General features: G+C 37.5%; 1 protein-coding gene across 3 annotated transcripts in view; it reads left to right on the forward strand.

The window, feature by feature from the left end:
• The window catches only part of TNFRSF19 (TNF receptor superfamily member 19), a 62,907-nt gene that overhangs the window by 13,712 nt on the left and 28,762 nt on the right, over positions 1-20,433 (forward strand). For all 3 annotated transcript variants that reach the window (XM_082784705.1, XM_082784706.1, XM_082784704.1), the window contains 3 exons: positions 298-408; positions 10,189-10,367; positions 13,539-13,624. In XM_082784705.1, the coding sequence (XP_082640831.1) occupies positions 298-408; positions 10,189-10,367; positions 13,539-13,624 (376 nt within the window). The remainder of the gene's footprint in view (positions 1-297; positions 409-10,188; positions 10,368-13,538; positions 13,625-20,433) is intronic.

Here is a 20,433-nt window from a genome sequence, read left to right on the forward strand (position 1 = left end):
ACTCATTTTCAAACAACTAAGTGGCTTAACTTTCCACAAGTACCAAATATAAGTAGGTCTTCTAAAACTCATAAAATTGTTGGAAATCACAAAGGGCCTTTAAAAATCAGGATATATATAACCTGATTTTTATATATTTATTATATATATTTATATATATATATATATTATTTTATTTATATATATTATTTATATATTTATATATATATAATATTATATTTATATTATATATATATTATTTTATTTATATACCCTGATTTTTATATATATAATATATCCTATATTTTTTACTTTTAGCTAAGTAAAGTAACTTGTGAGACTGGAGACTGCAGAGAGCAAGAGTTTAGGGACCACACTGGAAACTGTATCCTCTGCAAACAATGTGGACCTGGAATGGAACTTTCAAAGGTAAGCCGATCATGTTTTCTTGACTTTGTTTCCAATAAATGCATTTACATGTGTGTATGTTTTTGATGTTTTAACTTTTGAACCTTCTTCATTTTTTCAAGTATAATGTTTTCTGATTCTTTTTATGTGAAATCTTCAGTTAAGAAATTATGCCATTAATATAGTAGGCAGTACCATTGCAGTACCTGGATCTAGGCTCTGAAATTAAAATTATTTTTCTAAAGGCGATTAGCATTTTTTCCCCTTTGTAGCACTACAGGAAACTAAGACTAGTTAATGTCACTGTGTAGACAAGAGTAAGAAATATGAATTTCAAACTGGTGATTGGTGCAGAACTCTGAAATGTAGAGGGTTGGCTTTTACAATACCTACTTTCAGAGTTGTTTAGGAATTCTAGGTGAAAACATCAGTATAAATGATGCTTAAATGTCTTCCGTACAGCAACTTGTCTTAACAGAATCATATGTAATAAAAATAAGCACATGAGCAAGTAAATTCCAAATAAGATTCAAGTGAGATCTGAGACCTGCTTTAAACAGGTGATCTGTGTTTTCAGCAGGTCTGTGATTGCAGGAGTTTGGTGTGTTGGGAAGCTAGTTTCAAGTGAGGCTTGGTTCCTTCATCTTCCAACTTTTGAATGCCATAAGTCTAGTCTGCACTGTATGTGTTAAGTTATTAAGAAGGGTGAGGCCAGAAAAATATGAGGCAGCATGTAAAAAACACTTAAGAAGTCTTTGTTAACGTTGTGGAGAAGGAAAGCTTGTTACAGTGAGTTTTAACTAGTTTTTTCTTTTAGAACAACCACATTTCTTCCCAAATAAAATCCCTGTGGAAATTTGGAATTAGCAGTTTTCTTAGGAGTGCAGAAGTGGAGCAATGGAGATGAATGGTGACTGAAGTTATGGACTGGGATTCAGTAGGTCTAGAATGTTAGCTTGGAAAAACTTCCAGCAAAATTATAAGTCTGGATGCAAGTAATGAGGGAGATCTAAGGTGCTTTCAACGTGGAAAAAGTGGATGCTGTGTATGAGCAAGGATAGGAAACAAGACATAGTTGAAACAAGAAATGAAAGAGAGAACAAGAGAGAGGTGAGAAGGAGGACAGAATTAATTTTAGCCTGGGGAAAAGGAGACTTTATTGCTCTCTACAATTACCTTAAAGGAGGCTATAGCGAGGTGGAGATTGGTCTTTTCTCCCAGGTGCCAAGTGACAAGATAAAAGGAAATGGCCTTAAGTTGCACCACAGGAGGTTTAGGTCAGGAAAAATCTATTCACTGAAAGGGTTGTGAAGTATTGGAGCAGACTGCCCAGGGAAGTGATTGAATCACCATCCCTGGAGGTCTTCAAGAAATGTGTAGATTTGGAACTCAGTAGCATGGTTTAGTGGTGGACTTTAGTACTAGGTTAAAGGTTGGACCAGATGATCTTGAATTCTATGAACTATGAGTCATGAGGAGGCTGGATGTTTTGGGTGACCATGTGTATCATTCTAGAGGTGTAAAAAAGAGGACCAAGCTGATATTGTGAAAAGTAAGCAGACTTCTCAACCTCATGCATGAGACTCGTGCTTAAGTGTCCATACCTACATCTTGCCAATTGTTAGAACGTGAAACTGAGGGCCGGACATAATTGTGCTGTCTAATCTACACCTGGTAGTACAAGTCATAAAGCGGTACCTCTGCATTTCCGTGCAGAAGGGCAAGCTGCGTTTTGTGCTCACACTGGTGTAAAAAGAGTGATGAAAGTAGAATTTAGGTTATTATGTAGAGGCAGTGAAATTTCATTTTCAGGGTTGCCTTTGTAGGCAAGTCTGTTATGTAGATTTAAGGGGGATTTGGAATATTATTTTTGATTTTTTTTAATGTGAAACATCACTGCATCTGGTGTGTGCTTGTTTAAACAACAGGGAAAAAGAAGATTTCAGTTTGCTTTCTTTACATTTCTTACTATATTCAGCTCTGAAAACAGCGGAAGTAATGTATTGTGGTTTGTGGATGGTTTGAAGAGATTTACTTGAAATTAGGATGCTTATTAATCAGCGGAGGGTGGCTATCTTATTGAACAGTGACAAGTTTTCCCATCTCTCCACCCTTTGTTGCTTATGTTCAATGAAATAGTTTCATACTTTAGTGAGGATTGCTTTCTGTGTTAGGCAGTATTGGTTAAGGTGCAGTCATACAAACAGTACTGTTGAAGTAGTGGTTTAAAGATGACTAGTGGTATGGCTGTGCTTTTGTTTGGATGCTTGCTGGCTTGGGGTGGGTTTTTTTTTTTGGATTGGTCTTGAATTTGAGGAACGAAAGGTTGGGGATGGGGGGTTAATTCAGAGGCACATTTGTAAATATGGCATTTTATAGCTGCAGTCCTATGAGCATTGATGCAGCATACTTACCTAAATGCCATGTTGAAAAGAAGCACAGAAACTAATACGTTTAGTAATTACTTGTTTAACTTTTCTTTAATTAAAAGTAAAGTGCTATAATAGGAAGGTTATAGTTTGCAGTAATACACTATTCAAATTATGTTTTTATTGTAACTGTTTTTGTTTATAGTCTGATAGTTCTGATTCTTAGGACTAGTTTCTCTGAAAACATGAACGCTTAATTGGATTTCAATGTGTAAGCAATTACTTCTCCTGGATATGAACAAGCTTCCACATACTATTATTTTTTGCCACCACATTGCAATAATAACTAAAATAATTAAACAGGGTTTGCTCAAACCTAAATGTGAATGGAAGCGTAATTTCCTTTAGAAATATACATACAGTTTTTAGTGAATCTTAGCAAGAGATGTTATCCTGTGGTTGTTACTGAAATGTAGCCTTGCTGAACTACAGCTCGAAAGAACAATTTAAAGTCAAAGGTCAGAATGCAAAGGGGAAAAGGGGTTTAAGGATATACTTGAAGTAATTTGCAGCACAGGGTAGGGGGAGTGTTTGCTTGGGTTTTGGTATATGAGAAAGTGATTGTATAATTATGCTGTACTTTAATAACAGTTTCTTGGTAGTTATCAAAAATGTCTGCTGTTCTTCTTTCAAATATTGACTGCTGGTATTTAAAAGTCTTACAGATAAAAGTAGATACACTGTTGTGTGAGCATAATATACATCTAAGTATATAGTGAAACAGTGTTATCAGTGTGTTTTTTATCTGAGTTTTGTTTTCCCAAAGTGTTTTAAGTGATTGACAGGTTCCAGATTGATGCCATGCCTTAACAAATACATTACTGCTGAATTGATCAGCAACCAGTTTATTGCTTAGGTACACACATGCACATACTTCCTTACTTCTGCCTTTGTAAAACTGAGAATGTAATATTAGAGAAATCAATATTAATGGGCTGATTTATCACCTAATTGTGATGTCTTTTATTTTTGAACTTCATGGATTTTTTATTAAGGATTTATAAAACTTGGTAAAGTCAGCAGGCAATAGTTGTCACTCCACTTAAGTGGAAGTAAATGTTGTGTACTGCCAGCTGCACAGGTGACTTAAGTAAGGTATGGTTAAAACCTAATCAAGTCAGGTCTTGGATGGCTGTCCAGTCTGTTCCCAGGTCACCAGGTATGCTCAGGTGTAACAGATTTCCAGTAACAGTATGGGTAAGTGTGCAGGGCAAAACTGCTCTTGTGCACGATGTGTGTATATGTACATACACGTATACATTTATATGTGTGTATACATACAATTGTTACAACTATTAAATCCAGTTACTTTTTGTTACGGTATATAAGCACTTTAAAATCCCTTTTTGAAGAACAAAATCCTTTTGTCTTAATTTTTTACATAGGGCACTCTTACAGAAATCAGCTTGCCTGTTGTACTGCAGGAAAGTTTTATTGAACAGCGCTTAATTTTAGCTGTGAACTAGTGCTCAGTCTGTTGGATTGACGTTCCTGTCTGCACAGATAAACAACTTCAGACACACTTATATTGTGTTAGTTAAAAGTTTACAAAGTTAAAAGTTAAATTTTAACCTAACTTTCAACTTTAAAAAATAAATCAAATTAATGTTTTAAAAGTAATTGTTCCTTAAAATAAGAAAAAATAGCATACCTTCAGCTTTTCCTTTCTGACTGCCTATCGACTGTTAGAACTCTAACGGGAGCACGTCAGGAATTACCGTAACTTAGAACTAAAATCCATTGATCGCTTCTGTTGATTGTATTTTTATAAAGTACTTGTAACATATTATAATCATAGGAAAGCTGTTATTGTACCAGTTATTTACCATTGTTGGGGAAGAGAACGAAAACATCAGCTTTTTTTTCCCCTCATTCTGTTTACTTCTATTTGTTGATTCTTAAAAATCACTGTATCCTTTTCTATCCTTAGAAATGTGGGATGTTTATGAAGCCTTAGAACCACTGAAATATCTTGCTTTTGAGTTGTTTTTGTTTTTTTTTTTTCCTAAGGGTACTTTCTTCTAGAGAGGGAGGCTAAAATGATTGTATTAATTCACTTCATGTGGCTCTGCATTATTTCATTTTTCACTCATTTAGTAAAAAATAAAGCTTCATATGGTTACACAAGTGGTTGAATATCTTTTGTTCTTTAAGTGGCTTCAAACTGCCAGTCTTTTTCATCCTATCTTACCAGTAATTTGTCTCTGTAGAAATCAAACCTTATACATGACTCAAATTTATGGAAGTCACATCTAGCACAGAAACAAACTGGAGTAGTTTTGGCTGCTGTAAGGCACAACCAGTTCCTGAAAACTTCCCCATACAGAAGTGAAAGGTTTGAGTCCTTCCAGTCTTTTCACTAGAATTTGTTTGTACAAATGTTCTCAATCTCTTTGTAGCTCTTATGAATTTTTATTTTTTTTTTTAATTTTCATATGAAAAAGCAATCTGTGTCTCAGCTTCATCAAGCTTATGTTGCAACTCAGAACTTCAAGTGGAATTCTGGATTGTTTTGTCAGCAGATGACACCCGAGCCTGTAGTTCAGGAGCACTGAACTGACAGTTGTGGCAGCAGTAAGTCCATTCTGCAGCGCATTGCCTGGCCATGCAGTTGTGCCAACGCAGCGGCTTTTTAAGGTGTACTAGAAAACAGATCATTGAACCGATCACTTTTAACCCGGATCGTTCTCATGATCAGATTATCATACAGCCCAGCCTCATAATCAGTTGTGTCAGTACAGATCAGGAAGGACAGTGTACGATGAGGAAGAAAAAGAAGAGATGAAAGGGAGAGAATGCCTTAAGCCAGCATTGTCACCACATGCATGATGATAAGTACTGTCACCAGGAGATTGTTGCTTATGGGGATGGAGGCACCTCGAGGTGATTCTTTGCATCATACATTGCTTCCTTGTGCCAGAAATGCGATGAAGGTAAAGGACACCTGCTTCACAGCTCAGGAAAGGAATTATGAATTAAGCAGAAAGGTACTGTTTGAAGCTGCGCATGAATGTCACAGTCCTCACAAAGAAAATGTGGCAGTGTGCTGTATCTGATGTTGTCCCAGTGGTGTTACTGAGAGCAGCTGCTGCTGTGCTCAGCAGTGACTGTAACTTGAAAGCAAGAGGGCTGCTTGTGAAGAAGCCTGCCTTATCTCGGCACAGCGGAGGCTAACACGTGTTTCAGGGTCAATCTGCTGGAAGCTGGAGCAGCTGCGTGCAGTAGGCATGTCAAATCTTACTGAGCATGAAACTTTTCTGACACTTTGCCACAGGAGCCAGATCTTGCATTTGCAGCACACTGTTGCAGCCTGTCCTGCTCTGTGACTTCTGTTGACAGACACAGCTGATTACTGGAGTCTGGATGAGGCAGATCGGCAGCCCTAAGGTACTTCTGGAAGCCAAAAGTGTGCACTATTTAACAAGGCCACGAAAAGTGTCTTAACTGGAATGTTGTTTTTTTTTGTGAGAATATCCAAGTATTCGTGTAATCATGATGGCCTAAGTGGAGCTCCTCAGTACTGTGCAGTCTAAGGACTCTTGTAGGTTGAGAATAATCAGTGGAACTAGAAACAAACTGTATAAAGTACTGACAGATTGCAATCTTAATGATGCCTGAAAGAATTTTTAAATGAAATTAGAGGTTATTTTAGTTGAAAGAATGTTTCAAATCTAATTTACTGTTAATTTACTTTCTATGCTGCATTCAACTTTTAAGGAAAAACCATACCACTTAGTTCCATTACCCTTTATAGTCAGTCTGCTGTGATTCTGTTCCTTCTGAGTCAGTGTCTGGGCAGTGTATACTGAAAGAAAATGTTTAAAGCTGCCAATGTAGTATTTTAAGAAATGCTTGGATTGTATGCATTTAATCTTTTTTAGCCTGAAACCAAGTTTTGAGTTGAGTTAGTTTACTACAGATGCCTAGGTGGCCTTGAGCAGTAATCTCACTTTTTACCTTAGTAAAACCTACTTCTGAACGAAGTTGTTCTAGGGATACACATTTTAAAGATAATGAGATATCAAGGTACTGTGACAGTGAAAGCTGTATAATATAATCCATATATTATAATCCATATCTATCTGTTATAATCCATATAATAGAAGTGCCTTTGAATTTTGAGTTTTTTTTTTTTTAGTTTTATTGCAGTTTTCTAGATTAATTTTTCATTTGAAAGAGAAATTTTTCATTAATATTACTGGTAGCAATGATGGTAGCATTGCAAAGGGGAAATAGGAAGAATGGGCTAAGTGTTCTTCAGAGCATGCTTCACAAAAAGATACATAGTTTATATTTTCCTGCTCTTTATTTCTGGCATGAAAACTACTTATGTATTTTTTTGAAATCTGGCTAATGGAGATTATAAGTTTCTCTTCTGCAGTCTTGAGGTGAGGTGCCACAGGAGATCAGCACTTTTTTCAAAACCTGGGTGTGACAGTAGGAGGGATAAGGAGAGAACTGAACAGCTCCCAAATCATCCACCGTATAACTTGACAACTTTGTTAATAGAGCACTAAGAAGACTGATGCACGTCAGTTTTGCACATGTACTGATAAAAGAAGAACAGTCAATTGTTTGTATCTTTGCTGGACTACTAAATTATAAAGCCCCAAAATTCAAAGGGTTTGAATCCATCATCTAAATAATATCTTTCAATTTGGGGAATGCGGTTAATTATGGGTACAGATCCGTTTGAAGTTCTGCTGGGTTTACAAGCTTAAATATTTATTTGCACCTGCCAGACAGTTAACTACCTCAAATATTATGTGAAGATAAAGCTCACATACATAAGGTTACAGTTCTTATGGATTACATCTGCAGAATTCCCAGCAAAGACCTGGGTGTTATCTTTGACAAGGCTGGAGATGGTAAATTCCTCGGGCAGAGGACTTCTTTATATTGCATCCCCCATTTTACTGCTTTAATAGTAAACCACTCTGCATTACAAAAGACCACTAAGATGTGGCCACATATCCAACTATAGCAAAGGAGATCTGTTAGAGCTAGAAACAGCTTACTCAAGCTTGAGTAGTTTGGGTGAATGAGTTAAAAAGCATTTAACTTTATTTCCTGGTTTTTGCTTGGTTTTAATCAGAAACTTCAAAGGTAGTCTGGAAAGGAAAACTTATAATTAAGTTAATTCAAGCCTTATATTTGAAAATTTCTAGGACTTGGGAGGGACTGTTTCCAAGTGATTTATCAAAAGATCCAAATACACGAAGTTTGAGCTATATTACATAGCATATAACATTACTATTTGGATGAAAGTTTATAGAGCAGACACTTTAAAAAAAAAAAAAAAAGGTAAGGAATAATGAGATTCAATGAAAAAGTTTATATACTTAGAATTTTTTAAAAAAGGCATAACAGAAGTTAGTCTGGTTCCAGTCTTCAGTGGTAAGCGTGAACCTTCATGTAAGGCCCTGCAATTATGTGGATGAAATTGTGTAAGACATTTTTAGACAACATAAAATAGAACTGCTAGAACCACACCGTTGTTTTGACATCGGTTCGTAACAGACACCAGGAAGATTGGAATAATATGGTAGGAAAATGCTGAGTGGCTGATGTCAATTAAAAATAATTTGAAGTATTTGTGTTGCCATTTGCATACCAGCTTTATTAGGGGCAGTATCACCCAGGAGGAGCACACAGCACAGTATATAAAAGTTTAATATGATTTTCTTGTTCACTAACTGCAGGGACTTGTTGGTTTGCTTCTTAGTATAAATAATAGTCAATAGCAAGAAATTACATTTCAGCTTAAAAAAAAAAAAGCTAGAAGTTAAAATTTATTCTAAGCTTTCCTCCAATATGTGCTATTCAGTTCATGGGTCTAGAGATGAAGGAACAGGAGTATTTTTAATGTATATTTGCAGTTGTTTTCTTAGAATTGCTAATTATCTGTGTGCTTGAGTATTTATTCTCCTTCAGAGGATAGTAAATATATATTTTTTAACGTAAAAAAATAGCAAATTCTTAGTATGTCTAGTAAAATGCATCTCAAGAATTTGCTTATTTCTGATACTTTATCATATATCTGAGGCACTAAAAGCATATCAGCTGAATCCATCACAGATTGTTTCATAGATGGTTTCTCAAGGCAAAGCCTTGGAGAATCCAGAAAACATTTGTCAAGTACAAACAAAACCTTTTACAGCAGCAGGTTTGCTTAGGTGGATGATTTTGATGGGGGGAAAAAAAATATTTGCATGCATGGAACTTGGATATGTTGTGAAGGAAACTGGTGGAAACCTTGTTAAGTTGCCCCAGTTGAAGAATTCTTGCAGATTTTCCCTTGGGAAGACACCCTGTACTTCCACTAAGACAGCATGTGGTAGAAAGAGGTCCTTGTGTTGTCTTTCCCACCTACTCCCTTCCCAAGAAGGCCTTCCCAGCAACTTGACAGATTCCTGTTAACATGATGTGGTGTGTCCCTAATGCCTCCAGTTTAAGTACTGCTAAAAATTAATAGGATATTTGAATGAGAAAAGTATGTAACAGCTCCTAGTAACCTGATATCTCTTTCTAAAAAAAAAAAAGTGTCAAAAATTAAATTAATTGATAGCTCTTGATAATCAGTTTACAGAATCCAATCCCTCAAACTCTTGGGGACTGTTGGATACAGTGGTTCTCTTTGCAGCCTGTCAGTTGTATTAGATGTCCTTTTGCAAATGAATGGAAAGAATTTCTTAAAATAATTAAATCTGGGGATAAATAACCACCCATAACAATATTACTTCTATAGTAAAATAGCATGCATCCCTCTGATTCCTAGAGCTATTACTTTGCCAACAGGTTAAGAGCTGTTAGAACTGAAGCGGCTTGATTTTTCTGAAATTCCTAGTGGCTCAGCAACATCTCATTAACCATCTCTGTTTTATTTGGTAACAGAAATTCTAAGCCTTTGAAGATCAGTGCACTCTATTTGGCAATTAACTTTATTCGCCTTAGCTATGAACCTTAATATCAAAGTGCTTCTTTGCTGTATTTGTAACTGAGTAAGTGCCTTTATACTTCACTTGTCCCAGTTTCTGCACTTTCACATGACTGACCTAATTAAAAAACAGACAGCTCAATAATTCTACCATAAGCTAGTAATAATGAAACTGTGGGAGTCCTCGAAGCCCTTTATCATTCAAATACACAGTGGTTTCTTGAATAAAGTGGATGACTAAGTATTACTTATAGAAGTAAGGGAGATTATTAGCAGTGGAAGACACATTTGAACTTGCTGAAAGGATGGCTTTTGTCTCTAGAAAGACCTACTCTCAGTAATGATTACGCTAGGTCTTCATTTTATCCCAGCATTCTCTTCTTGTTCACGCTCTCAGTGACTGAATAGCTTGCTGTTGCTTGTTAATCCCTACAGGAATGCGGCTTTGGATATGGGGAGGATGCACAGTGCATGACATGCAGGCCAAACAGATTCAAGGAAGACTGGGGCTTTCAGAAGTGCAAGCCTTGTCTGGATTGTGCGCTAGTTAACCGGTTTCAGAAGGCCAACTGTTCTGCCACCAGCAATGCACTATGCGGAGACTGTTTACCCGGGTAAGGCCATTTCTGGAGATGAGACTTGAACAAATTCAAAACTAACTTGCACTAATATTGATGTTTTCCAGGTGAATGTTTGGATAGGTCCTTTATGTCTGAAAGAAGGTATCGTGTTCTAATCTTGGCTTTGCCAGTAATTTCCTATATCATCTGAGCAACCAATTGCGGAATTACTATCTTAAGTATCCCATCTATCCAAATAGTCAGATAACTACCTACCTATTAGAGAATTATCTATACAATACCTGAGTAAAAACAAATATTGAGTGTTACTTGTGAGTTATTTCATTGTTTCAAAATGCTTAGTTCGTTATAACATACACAGTTACCTTCTTGAAGACTGATCCCATTGCTTACTTGCTTTTTTCTGTCTCCTTGCATCAGTGCATAATAATTCTCATACACATATATTTTTAGGTTAAAAGTCATGACTGGTTCATGTTCCTGAATTTCTGTCACCATTTTGGTAAATTCATAGAGCACGATCCTGGCTGAAAATAATGGATCTGAAGGAAATATTTTGGAACAAATTATAACAGTGTGGAGACTCACTGAAACTACTGTGTTATAAATCAAAAGCTGTGCTTAGTTTGTTTGATCCAGTCATCCCATGTTTCTGTTTCTAATCTTCTCCATTTGTAGTATTAAGTTGTAAGATCTCAAATTCTTTACATTGTGTCAAGTTCCACGATTATAAATATCTGCCGTGACTTCGTTAAAAGATATTTCTGATGCCTTTTTTGAACTATGGGTTGGTAGTATAGTTGAAAAGTGTAGGTTGTGAGAATGGATTTGAAATTGTAACAGCCTTTATAATTCCAATGTATTTATTTCAGAAATGCTTAAGAGTTCATGCATTTATCTCCCCCCCCCCCCGTGTGTGTGGGTGTGTATATATCTATCTATCTATATAGATAGATAGATAGATAATATCACAGCTATTTATTTTTATAATTATTATAATACCAGCTATCAACTACCTGAATACTGTTGAAGCTCCTACAGTTAATTCTCTCCTCTTGAGCCAAAAGTGAGGTCTTTTCATTTAAAAACAATTAGTAAAACTTCGGTAACTAGCTTTCAAGTCAATTTAAGGCTACAGCCCTAGGAATTAGATATTACTGACAATGGTGTCTGATACCGCTTAAGGCCACGTGATTAATTACGTTCTTATTGCATGTTAATTTATATGTATTTTAGGGCTTAGTTGATAGCTAAACAAAAGAACTTCGTTGTGTAAATATAAACTATTTTTGCAACGCAAGAAAGGAAGGAAAAAGGAAGCCAGAATAAAACATGAATTTGGGATAAATCTAAATGGTGGGACCTTGGGTGTGCTTCTCAGTATTCTGGTCTATATATATGTTGAGCTGACAGCTGTTGACACAACCTGCTTTTACTGGCAGAAAAGTTGGAAACGTGGTTAGGGGAGTTACAGGTCATCTAGTCTGGACCTTATCGGGAGCAAAACTGTGTGGAACATGGCACCACTCATACCTGGCCATCAGCTAAGATGCTGCCGAAGAGAGTGGAATATGCACCTAGCCAAACAAAATAGTTCAGCTAATGTTTCATCTCTCAGTAATCGTATCTGTTTTGCATTGTCTTCCAACGTGCTATTTCCTGTTTTTCAGTTTCAAAATGATGCAGTGACCATGTCAGCTACAAACAATTATTAACACGTTTCATTCAGAGTAAATGATCATAGCCCTTCAGTCTTAAAGTCTGTGAAGCTGTTTCTAGGCATGTTGTTAGAATGAATTTCTAGGGCAACTGGAAAATTGCTTGCTTTAGCTGGTACAGTCTTCATATTTTAGCAGTCGTATGCTGCCATATTACTGGCATATGCTGCCATATACTGGCAGTTGCAGTATTAAAAATCTAACGCAAGTAGAGTTAGTACCTTTCACTTAATGTGCCACTACAGAAAACACGTAATTCACATACTCTACTTGAACAGACCACATCTGATCCTATCTCAGTACTAATGACTAGTTGAGCAAATGCCAGACCTACTTGATTAGGAAGGTATTTTAGATAAGTTCTTTGATGTCATACTCTAATACAAACTTGAGATATAAGACTCTAAAGAATGTCAGAAAATTCTTTTTCATTTGATGCTACTCTTAATGCTTGGTTTATGTGTGCAGCCTTCTTCCTGTCACTGAAGTCAAAAAGCTTCAAACATAACCTCAGCAGTAACGTTCTTGAAGGGTCTTTGGAATAAAATCTGTCCTTGGATATGAGGGATCTGTCCTTAGGGATTTTAACATCATTTTTGCATTAATTTGTTTAGGAATGAGTAGCTGGTGCGTTTCATTGCTTTAGAGTTTTATTCTACTGTTTACCTGTGGCCTTCCATTGCTGCTATTTTTATGAATCATCTGACTGATACTTCTGCTTCCAAAAGCAATTTTTTCATACCTTGAAGGACTTCAGTGTGAACTTCATAAATTCTAGATAGCAAGTGAGAACATGAAAACAACATGGAGTATTGGATAATGTAGATTGAGACTCATGTGGTGACTTCCTTAATTTGCATGCATGCTGTGATTTTGCATACACAGTGTGATTTTGGTTGGTGGTAAAGGTCTTCATGGTGGAGAAGGAGAAGCCAGAGAAGGATAGTTGGTTTGTTAAAATATAATTCCAAAAAGGCATTTTACTGTTTTGTCATCCGCTGAATAGATCAAAATCATTTTTTTCTGAAGATTTTGTTACACAGCATGGTAAAACTTTATTATTTTTTTTTTTGGATAACCTCCTGTATGAGTACATTAATTAACCAGTTTGAGTGATTTTTTTTTTTTTTTTTTTCCCTTCTCTGAAGTGGAGGATATTAGGGATCTTGACTAGAAAGCACTGGCTGATTCATTGTATTCTGTTGGTGGTGATAACTACCTTGACATATCTTGTTTGGTTAGGGAGAGTTTTGAATGTAAGATTAGAGTCGTTATGAATGTGGACGAACAGATTTAGAATTTTATTTCTGTACTTAGTAATTAATGTCTACTTTACATAGTACTTGTATTTTCTGTTATTGCATCAGGACACAGCCTGTCAGAAGTTTGCGATTATAGAGTACTTTGACATAATGTTCAAGCACATGGTTACTTTTTGGAGGAAAAATACAGTTTTGTCTTTATGAATTATTCCTTTGTCTTCTAGCTTTTATAGGAAGACCAAGCTTGGAGGCTTTCAAGATATGGAGTGTGTTCCTTGTGGCGATCCCCCTCCTCCCTATGAACCTCACTGTAAGTGTTTCTCACCTCTTGTTGAAGATGAATTAACTTTTTTTTTTTTTTTTTTTTTTTTTTTGCTTTAGAATGTTTTCTCCTTTAGTGTGAGAGCTTGGCAAAAATTAGTCGTGTTAATGAATGATTCTTTTAACAGCTTGTTTTCTTGTTAGTAAATCATTTTGTGAATACATCTAAGCAAGTGTAGCATGGTTATTAGAAGGCTCCCTTATATGACAGGTTTGTCATCAGGTGACAGGTCATACCACTTGATTGAGTCCAGTCCTGATGCCATCATGTTAATTTTAATTTCTGTTTTGTGCTAGTGCAAAAAGAAAGGCAAATGTATTTGCCTTCCTCAGAGCAGCCTCAGAAGTTATTCCTAGAGTGGTCAGTAAATGAACTAAAACCTGTTTATGAAAGCTTTACTTAACATTCCCCACCAAATGGGGGAAATACCTCTGTTTCAAGACTAAACAGAAAGCATGCTTCTACAAGGAAGTAAAAAATAAGTGTGTGAAAGTAAGTTTTTCCCACTTAACACCGAAGGTGTTGTTTATTTTGGTAATGAATATATTTTGATAGTTAAAATATTTAAGATTACATTAACTGAGGTTAAATAAAGACAAGCCATTAGGTGTATGGGCTAAGCTCTGAATTATCAGCAGGCGAAGTTCTAATTTTCTACCTTTCTTATCCTTCTTTCTTTCCACTGTGAAACAGAAATACGAGTTAGCTGCACTAATATTTGTCATTACACATTAAAAGGAAAAACTTAAATGTCCTGTTTCAGTGAATTAATTGTCCTGTGAGGTGTGTGGCAAATTTTTATTTGCTTAAGAACATTACCAAAAGAACACAAAGGCTCGCAGCCCCCTGCCTGCACTAAAGGTTTGTGTTAAATCTGAGGCATGGATGAAGTCCTTTCAGCACTAGGAGCAGTTGATTATTACCCAGCTAGCTATAAATCTGAGTACTTGCTTTTATCTTCTTTCTTTCTGCAGACGTTTTAAAACAGATCTGGTTTAAATATTTACTCATGAAAAAATGAGTTTGTGAGTTGCTAAAGGCAAAGTTGAAAGGGTTCTATAATGAGCAAGTAAAGAGTATTAGAGGCCAGGAGAATTGCTATCACCTTTGTGTAAACTTTAAAGGGGAGGCAATGACTTATGTGTATTTTGGGATGTCAGAAATTTAAATACACAATGATAGTTATACTTTAATTTGCTTAGTTCAGGTAAATAAACTGTAAATACCAATCCCATACATGGGGTAGCTTCTAAACATTAGATTAGAAATGAAAGCATGTTTTTAAATTACTATTTATATTTCCTTTCTAAACCGAAGATGTTTTGCTCAGCAGTAGACATTAAGTCTCAGCTGAATGACAGAAAAGGAGTAATTTTAAACTGGGAAGTAGAGTGAAAATCCAGTCAATCACAGGTGTAACTTCTGAAATCTAGGCAGTATAGTTTGTCCAAAACTGGTGTCTGCGCAGCAGAGAAACACTGATGTAGATGTGGTTTGATGCTTTCTTTTCTCAACAGCGATTCAGGCTTGCGGAGTTCTCCCTCCTGCCTGTTCAGGCCAGTGTTGTGCTGTCCCAGTGATTACTCTGAAACTGTTCATGAAATTGCTCAGTAAACTAGACTGAATATTTAATAATATTAAAAAAAAAAAAAAAAACCCTACCTTCTTAAAGTTATTTTTAAATCTAATGAGTTTGTTAAACCTAAAACACATGTGCTGGCAAACTGAAGGAGAGATGTATGAAAGGCTGCAGAAGATTTTCCAAAGATATTACTTTCTTTAAGCAAGCATTATGTTTTCAGCTAATCTGTAGTAGTGAATAGGCAAAAAATCATAATGAGCCATACCCTCTGCGTATCCCCCTCCTCCCCCCTTTTAGTCATAAGAGGATGGCAGATGATTGCATTGTTTTAATTTTAATCAGCTTAGCTTGGCTCTGTCAACTATTCCTACAAGTGTTTCCTGTTGTTCTGTTCAGTTCAAAACAAACCACTAGATCAGCTTGCCCAGGGCCTTGTCCAGCATGGCCTTGAACAGCTCCAGGGATGAGGCATCCACAGCTTCTCTGGGCAACCTGTTCCTCACCACCCTCTGAGTGAAGCATTTCCTCCTAACATCTAGTCATTTTAGTTTAAAAACCATTCCCCTTTGTCCTATCAGTATCTGTCTGAGAAAAACCTTTCTCCATCTTTTTATAAGCCCCCTTCAAGTACTGAAAGGACACGATGAGGTCTCCTGGGATCCTTCTCTTCTCCAGGCTGAACATCCCCAGCTCTCTCAGCCTTTCTTCCTATGAGAGGTGTTCCAGCCCTCTGACCTCATGGTCCTCCTCTAGACCCACTGCAACAGCCCCACGTCCTTCCTGTGCTGGGGGCCCCAGCCCTGGATGCAGCACTCCAGGTGGGGCCTCACCAGGGCAGAGCAGAGGGGCTCAATCCCCTCCCTCCACCTGCTGCCCACCCCTCTGTTGGTGCAGCCCAGGACGCAGTTGGCCTTCTGGGCTGCAGGCACGCACTGCTGGCTCGTGTTGGGCCTTTTGTCCACCAGATCCCCCAGGTCCTTCTCCACAGGGCTGCTCTCACCCAGTCTGTGCTCATGTCTGGAATTGCCCCCACCTAGATGCAACACCTTGCACTTGAACTTGTTGAATCTCATTAGGTTCACACAGGCCCACTTGTCAAGCCAGGTCCCTCTGGATGGCATCCCTTCCTTTTGGTGTTATCAACTGCACCACTCAGCTTGGTGTCATCTGCAAACTTGTTGAGGGTGCACTCGAACCCACTGTCTGTCACTAATAAAGATACTAAACAGCACTGGTCCCGAGACAGACCCCTGAAGGATACCACTCATTACTAGACTCCACCTGGACATAGAGCCATTCGCCACAACTGTCTGGTGTGACCTTCAAGCCAATTCCTTATCCACTGAATGGTCCACCCATCAAGTCCATCTCTCTCCAATCTGGAGATCAGGATGTCACATGGGACAGCGTCAAAGGCCTTGCAGAAGTCCAGGTAGGTGACGCTGGTTGGTCTTCCCTTGTTGATGGATGCAGTCACTCCATCACAGAAGGCCTCTAGATTGGCCAGGTACCATTTGCCCTTGGTGAAGCCATGCTGCCTGTGTCAGATTACCTCCTTGTCCTGCGTGTTCCCTTGACATTGCTTCCGGAAGGATCTGTTCCGTGACCCTTTGAGGCACAGAGGTGGGGCTCACCAATCTGTAGTTCCCTTGGGTTCTCATTTCTACCCTTTTAAAAACTGGGAGTGCTGTTTCCCTTTTTCCAGTCACCTGGGACTTCACCTGACTGCCAGGGCTTTTCAGCTATGATGGGGAGAGGCTTGGCAACTCCATCAGTCAGTTCCCTCAGGACCCTGGGATGCATGGCATTGGGCCCCACAGACTTGTACCTGTTCAGTTCCTTCAGGTGGTCTCAAACCTGCTCTTTGCTTACAGTGGGAGGGACTTTGCTCCCCCAGCCACCACCTAGAGGTTCAGGAACTTGAGAGACATGGGAAGCCTGACTGTCAGTCAAGACTGAGGCAACGAACCTGTCCAGTACCTCAGCCTTCTCCACATCTGTCATTACCAGTTCTACCTTCTCGTCTGTCAGAGCGGGTGAACTCTCCTTGGCCTTTCTTTTCTGAGCAACGTCTTTGTAGAATACGTTCTCATGTTGTTTGCATCCCATGCCAAGTTCGGTTCAATCTGTCCCTGGGCTTTCCTGACCCCATCCTTGCACACCCGGACAGCATCCCTGGGCTCTTCCCAGGCCACACGTCCCTGCTTCCACTTCCTGTGCGTTTCCTTCTTGTGCCTCTAATATAAAAAGTATGTCCAACCTAAGTCAGTTCTTACTCAGTTTTTCAGGATTTCTTCTGCTGTTCTTCATGGCATAAAACAAGGAGCACTGGTGAGCTTGGGTTAGCAGGAGCGGGGGCGGGATACCATTCCACGTGGAGCTTGGGAAGCTCGCCTCTACATGTTCCAGGAAATAAATGCATTCTTTGCTTCAATGAAGCAGAAATGTTTTGTTGAATAAATCACAGCAGTGGAAATATCTGCAGTTTGATGGTAACATCATGTGCGTTTGAAATAATCCTGCACTCAGATAAAAATATGCTACTATTTTTGTCATGAGCCACGTCTTGTGATATTGATTTCAGTGATAGTAGATTCAAATATAAAGAATATCTCCAATAGCAATTTCAAACTTGAAAAAAAAAAGTTTTATTAAGATGAAGAATAAAAGTAAGGATCATACCTCATTGAGACAATGCATATAGCAGATCATAGTGAAAACATTACGTTCTTATATTAAGCATTTGTATTTCATCTACGTTAAATTTTCTTTTTTTAAGGACCTGTACAACATTTTGAGCACTTCCACTAAGGTTGAAAAGCTCCCTTCACAGTTTTCTCCTACGGATTTTTTCTTTTTTCTTTTTTTTTCTTTTTTTTTCTGAGATTACAGAATAATCTCTTCTGAGAATTAATCATAGGTGTCCAAACTGCAGCTGAATCCCACTCTTTCATTGTTTCAGTAATGAAAGATACTATTTAAGGGCTAAAATTGGATAGCATTTCCTTCGTCCTGGTGTTAAACATAGATAATATAATAAAAGTAAGATTTGGTATAAATCTTACTTGAATTTACAAGATTAGGATCTGTGATTCTGTAAACTTTCACATGGATGTAATGGATCTTTGGGATGTACTAGGACTACTTCAGAGCAAAGTAGCTCAGCACAGAAGACAGACAGCTAGAAGTTACATTCTGCAGAATATTGTAGGGTGGCAAAATGCATGATAAATTAATGGGGGTAGCATGCAATTAATGGAAGCTTGCTGGCTACATGTATGTATTCTATAAAATGCTTTTGCTAGTGGTTAAAAAAAAAAATCCAGGGAAGTAGAGACAGTGGGAATTCTTCTTATGTCAAAGAAATAAATATAGCATTTTATCTTGAGTAATTTTTGGATGACATTCAGTTCCACACTAGCTCTTCTATTTACGTAGTGGAATTTTCATTTTGTCATATTGTTCTTTTCTATGTTTACAGAATATTGTGATTTGAAAGGTGTGGGACTCCAGATAACGTTTTGCCAACTATTAAGTTTTTTCTTTAACTCTTATTTGGTTGCTTTATATAGTGAACTTAATTTTACTAATGCAAAGCAGCTTTTGGAGGTGGGCATTATCATGTGCATGGTAGGAAATCAGCATCTGAAAGTATGTAACAAGTAAAACCAATCTTAATTATTTGGTTCTATTTCAACATGTATGTCCTTTGTATTTCAGTGGTTTTGAGGTGACATATAGCGTCTCCTCATAATCCTCTTGTCCATGTTGGACACTGTGATAGATAGAAAGCAGCTGGGATGTTGTATAAGCCTTTCACAAAAGTCATAAGGACTGACAGCTAATTTAAGTAAAGCTAATAGCATCACTAGCTTAAAAATATCAGTACTCTTTTATTACAGACATTAGCTTTCCATTATCTCATAATTGAATTGTATACTTTTGTAAAAATGTAACAAGTCCGTCTGATATTTTCCATATGTGACCTGATGGTAGGGTGACTTACCTTCAGGAAGTCTGAAACAAATTTGACTAGGTGTTTCAGAAAGATGAGAATTGCTCTTCATGTCTTATAAAGTTTTATTACAGTGTTATTTCTTTCACTCATCATTGATCAAAGGGAGTTAACCTAGAGAGCCTAAATGCTTTCATTTTCTTGGCATTAATTTTTGCAACGGTTCTGACCCACTGGGGAAAGATTCACATCATACAACTTAGTCAAACAGCTCCTTTTCCTATCTTCAGTTTGCTTTGCACACTGGGCGTTCCTCCCAAAACAACAAGCTATAAACCAAGAGGAGGCAGATTTTGCCTTCTAGTAACAGAGGCGTTACCACCAAAATCAGTTACAGTAGTTCTGAAACAGTTAATGGAGGGGAAAATGTAGGTTCATATCATGATTTTATCACTTTCCAAAACTTTCTCCTTGCCTAGATCAGATAATAGCTTTTTTTTTTTTTTTGCATATACATTCCCAGCCTATTTTCAGTAACTTATGTTGTTTGTACCTTTCATTTCTATGCCTCTATCTATAGAAGTACTTCACTGTGTAGATATTTATCACTAAGCAGGTACTACAGGTAATAGACAGACACCTGGACAGAAATAGAAGTTTCCCTCACTTATATCCACCATCTACTCCTTGAGGGGGGAGGAGGAATTAAAAAAGGTGAGGATAATTTTCATGGGAAAAAAAGAATTTCCCATAGAACAAAATTTTATGTGAAAACACTGAAATGACATTGCATTTTTTAACTACTTAAGAAAGCATCCCATGTTGCTTTGCAAAGTGATACCAGCCTGGATTTGTGGATTCCTGTGATAAGCTGGAGGATTTAGGAAACCCTGTCAAGGAACTACAACTCCCAAATACAGCAGAATTTCTGTGTAGCTAGGCAGAGAGTTTACCAAGGAATCAGAACTTGAAAGCCCACATTTCCAGACAGTCTAAGCTGTTTGACTTTTGTCCGCTTTCTTGCGCACTACCCTTGAACATTTTGTTCCATGCAGTTCTGTCTTTACAAAGGAAAACCTGTTTTATCAGAAGGACTTCCAATCAGCTGCAATACAGCTCAGTGCTGTAAAGCTGTAGGTGTGAAAGCTGTTCTGATGACTTATTTCCCATACTAGTTAGTAACTTCAGTAGAACAGATGTATTTAATACATCATTCCTGCTGTTATGAGAGCTCTATATGGTAGGACAGTGACCTGAAGA

The sequence above is a fragment of the Aythya marila genome (assembly GCF_965140915.1).
Source record: "Aythya marila genome assembly, chromosome: 1".
Lineage (NCBI taxonomy): Eukaryota > Metazoa > Chordata > Aves > Anseriformes > Anatidae > Aythya > Aythya marila.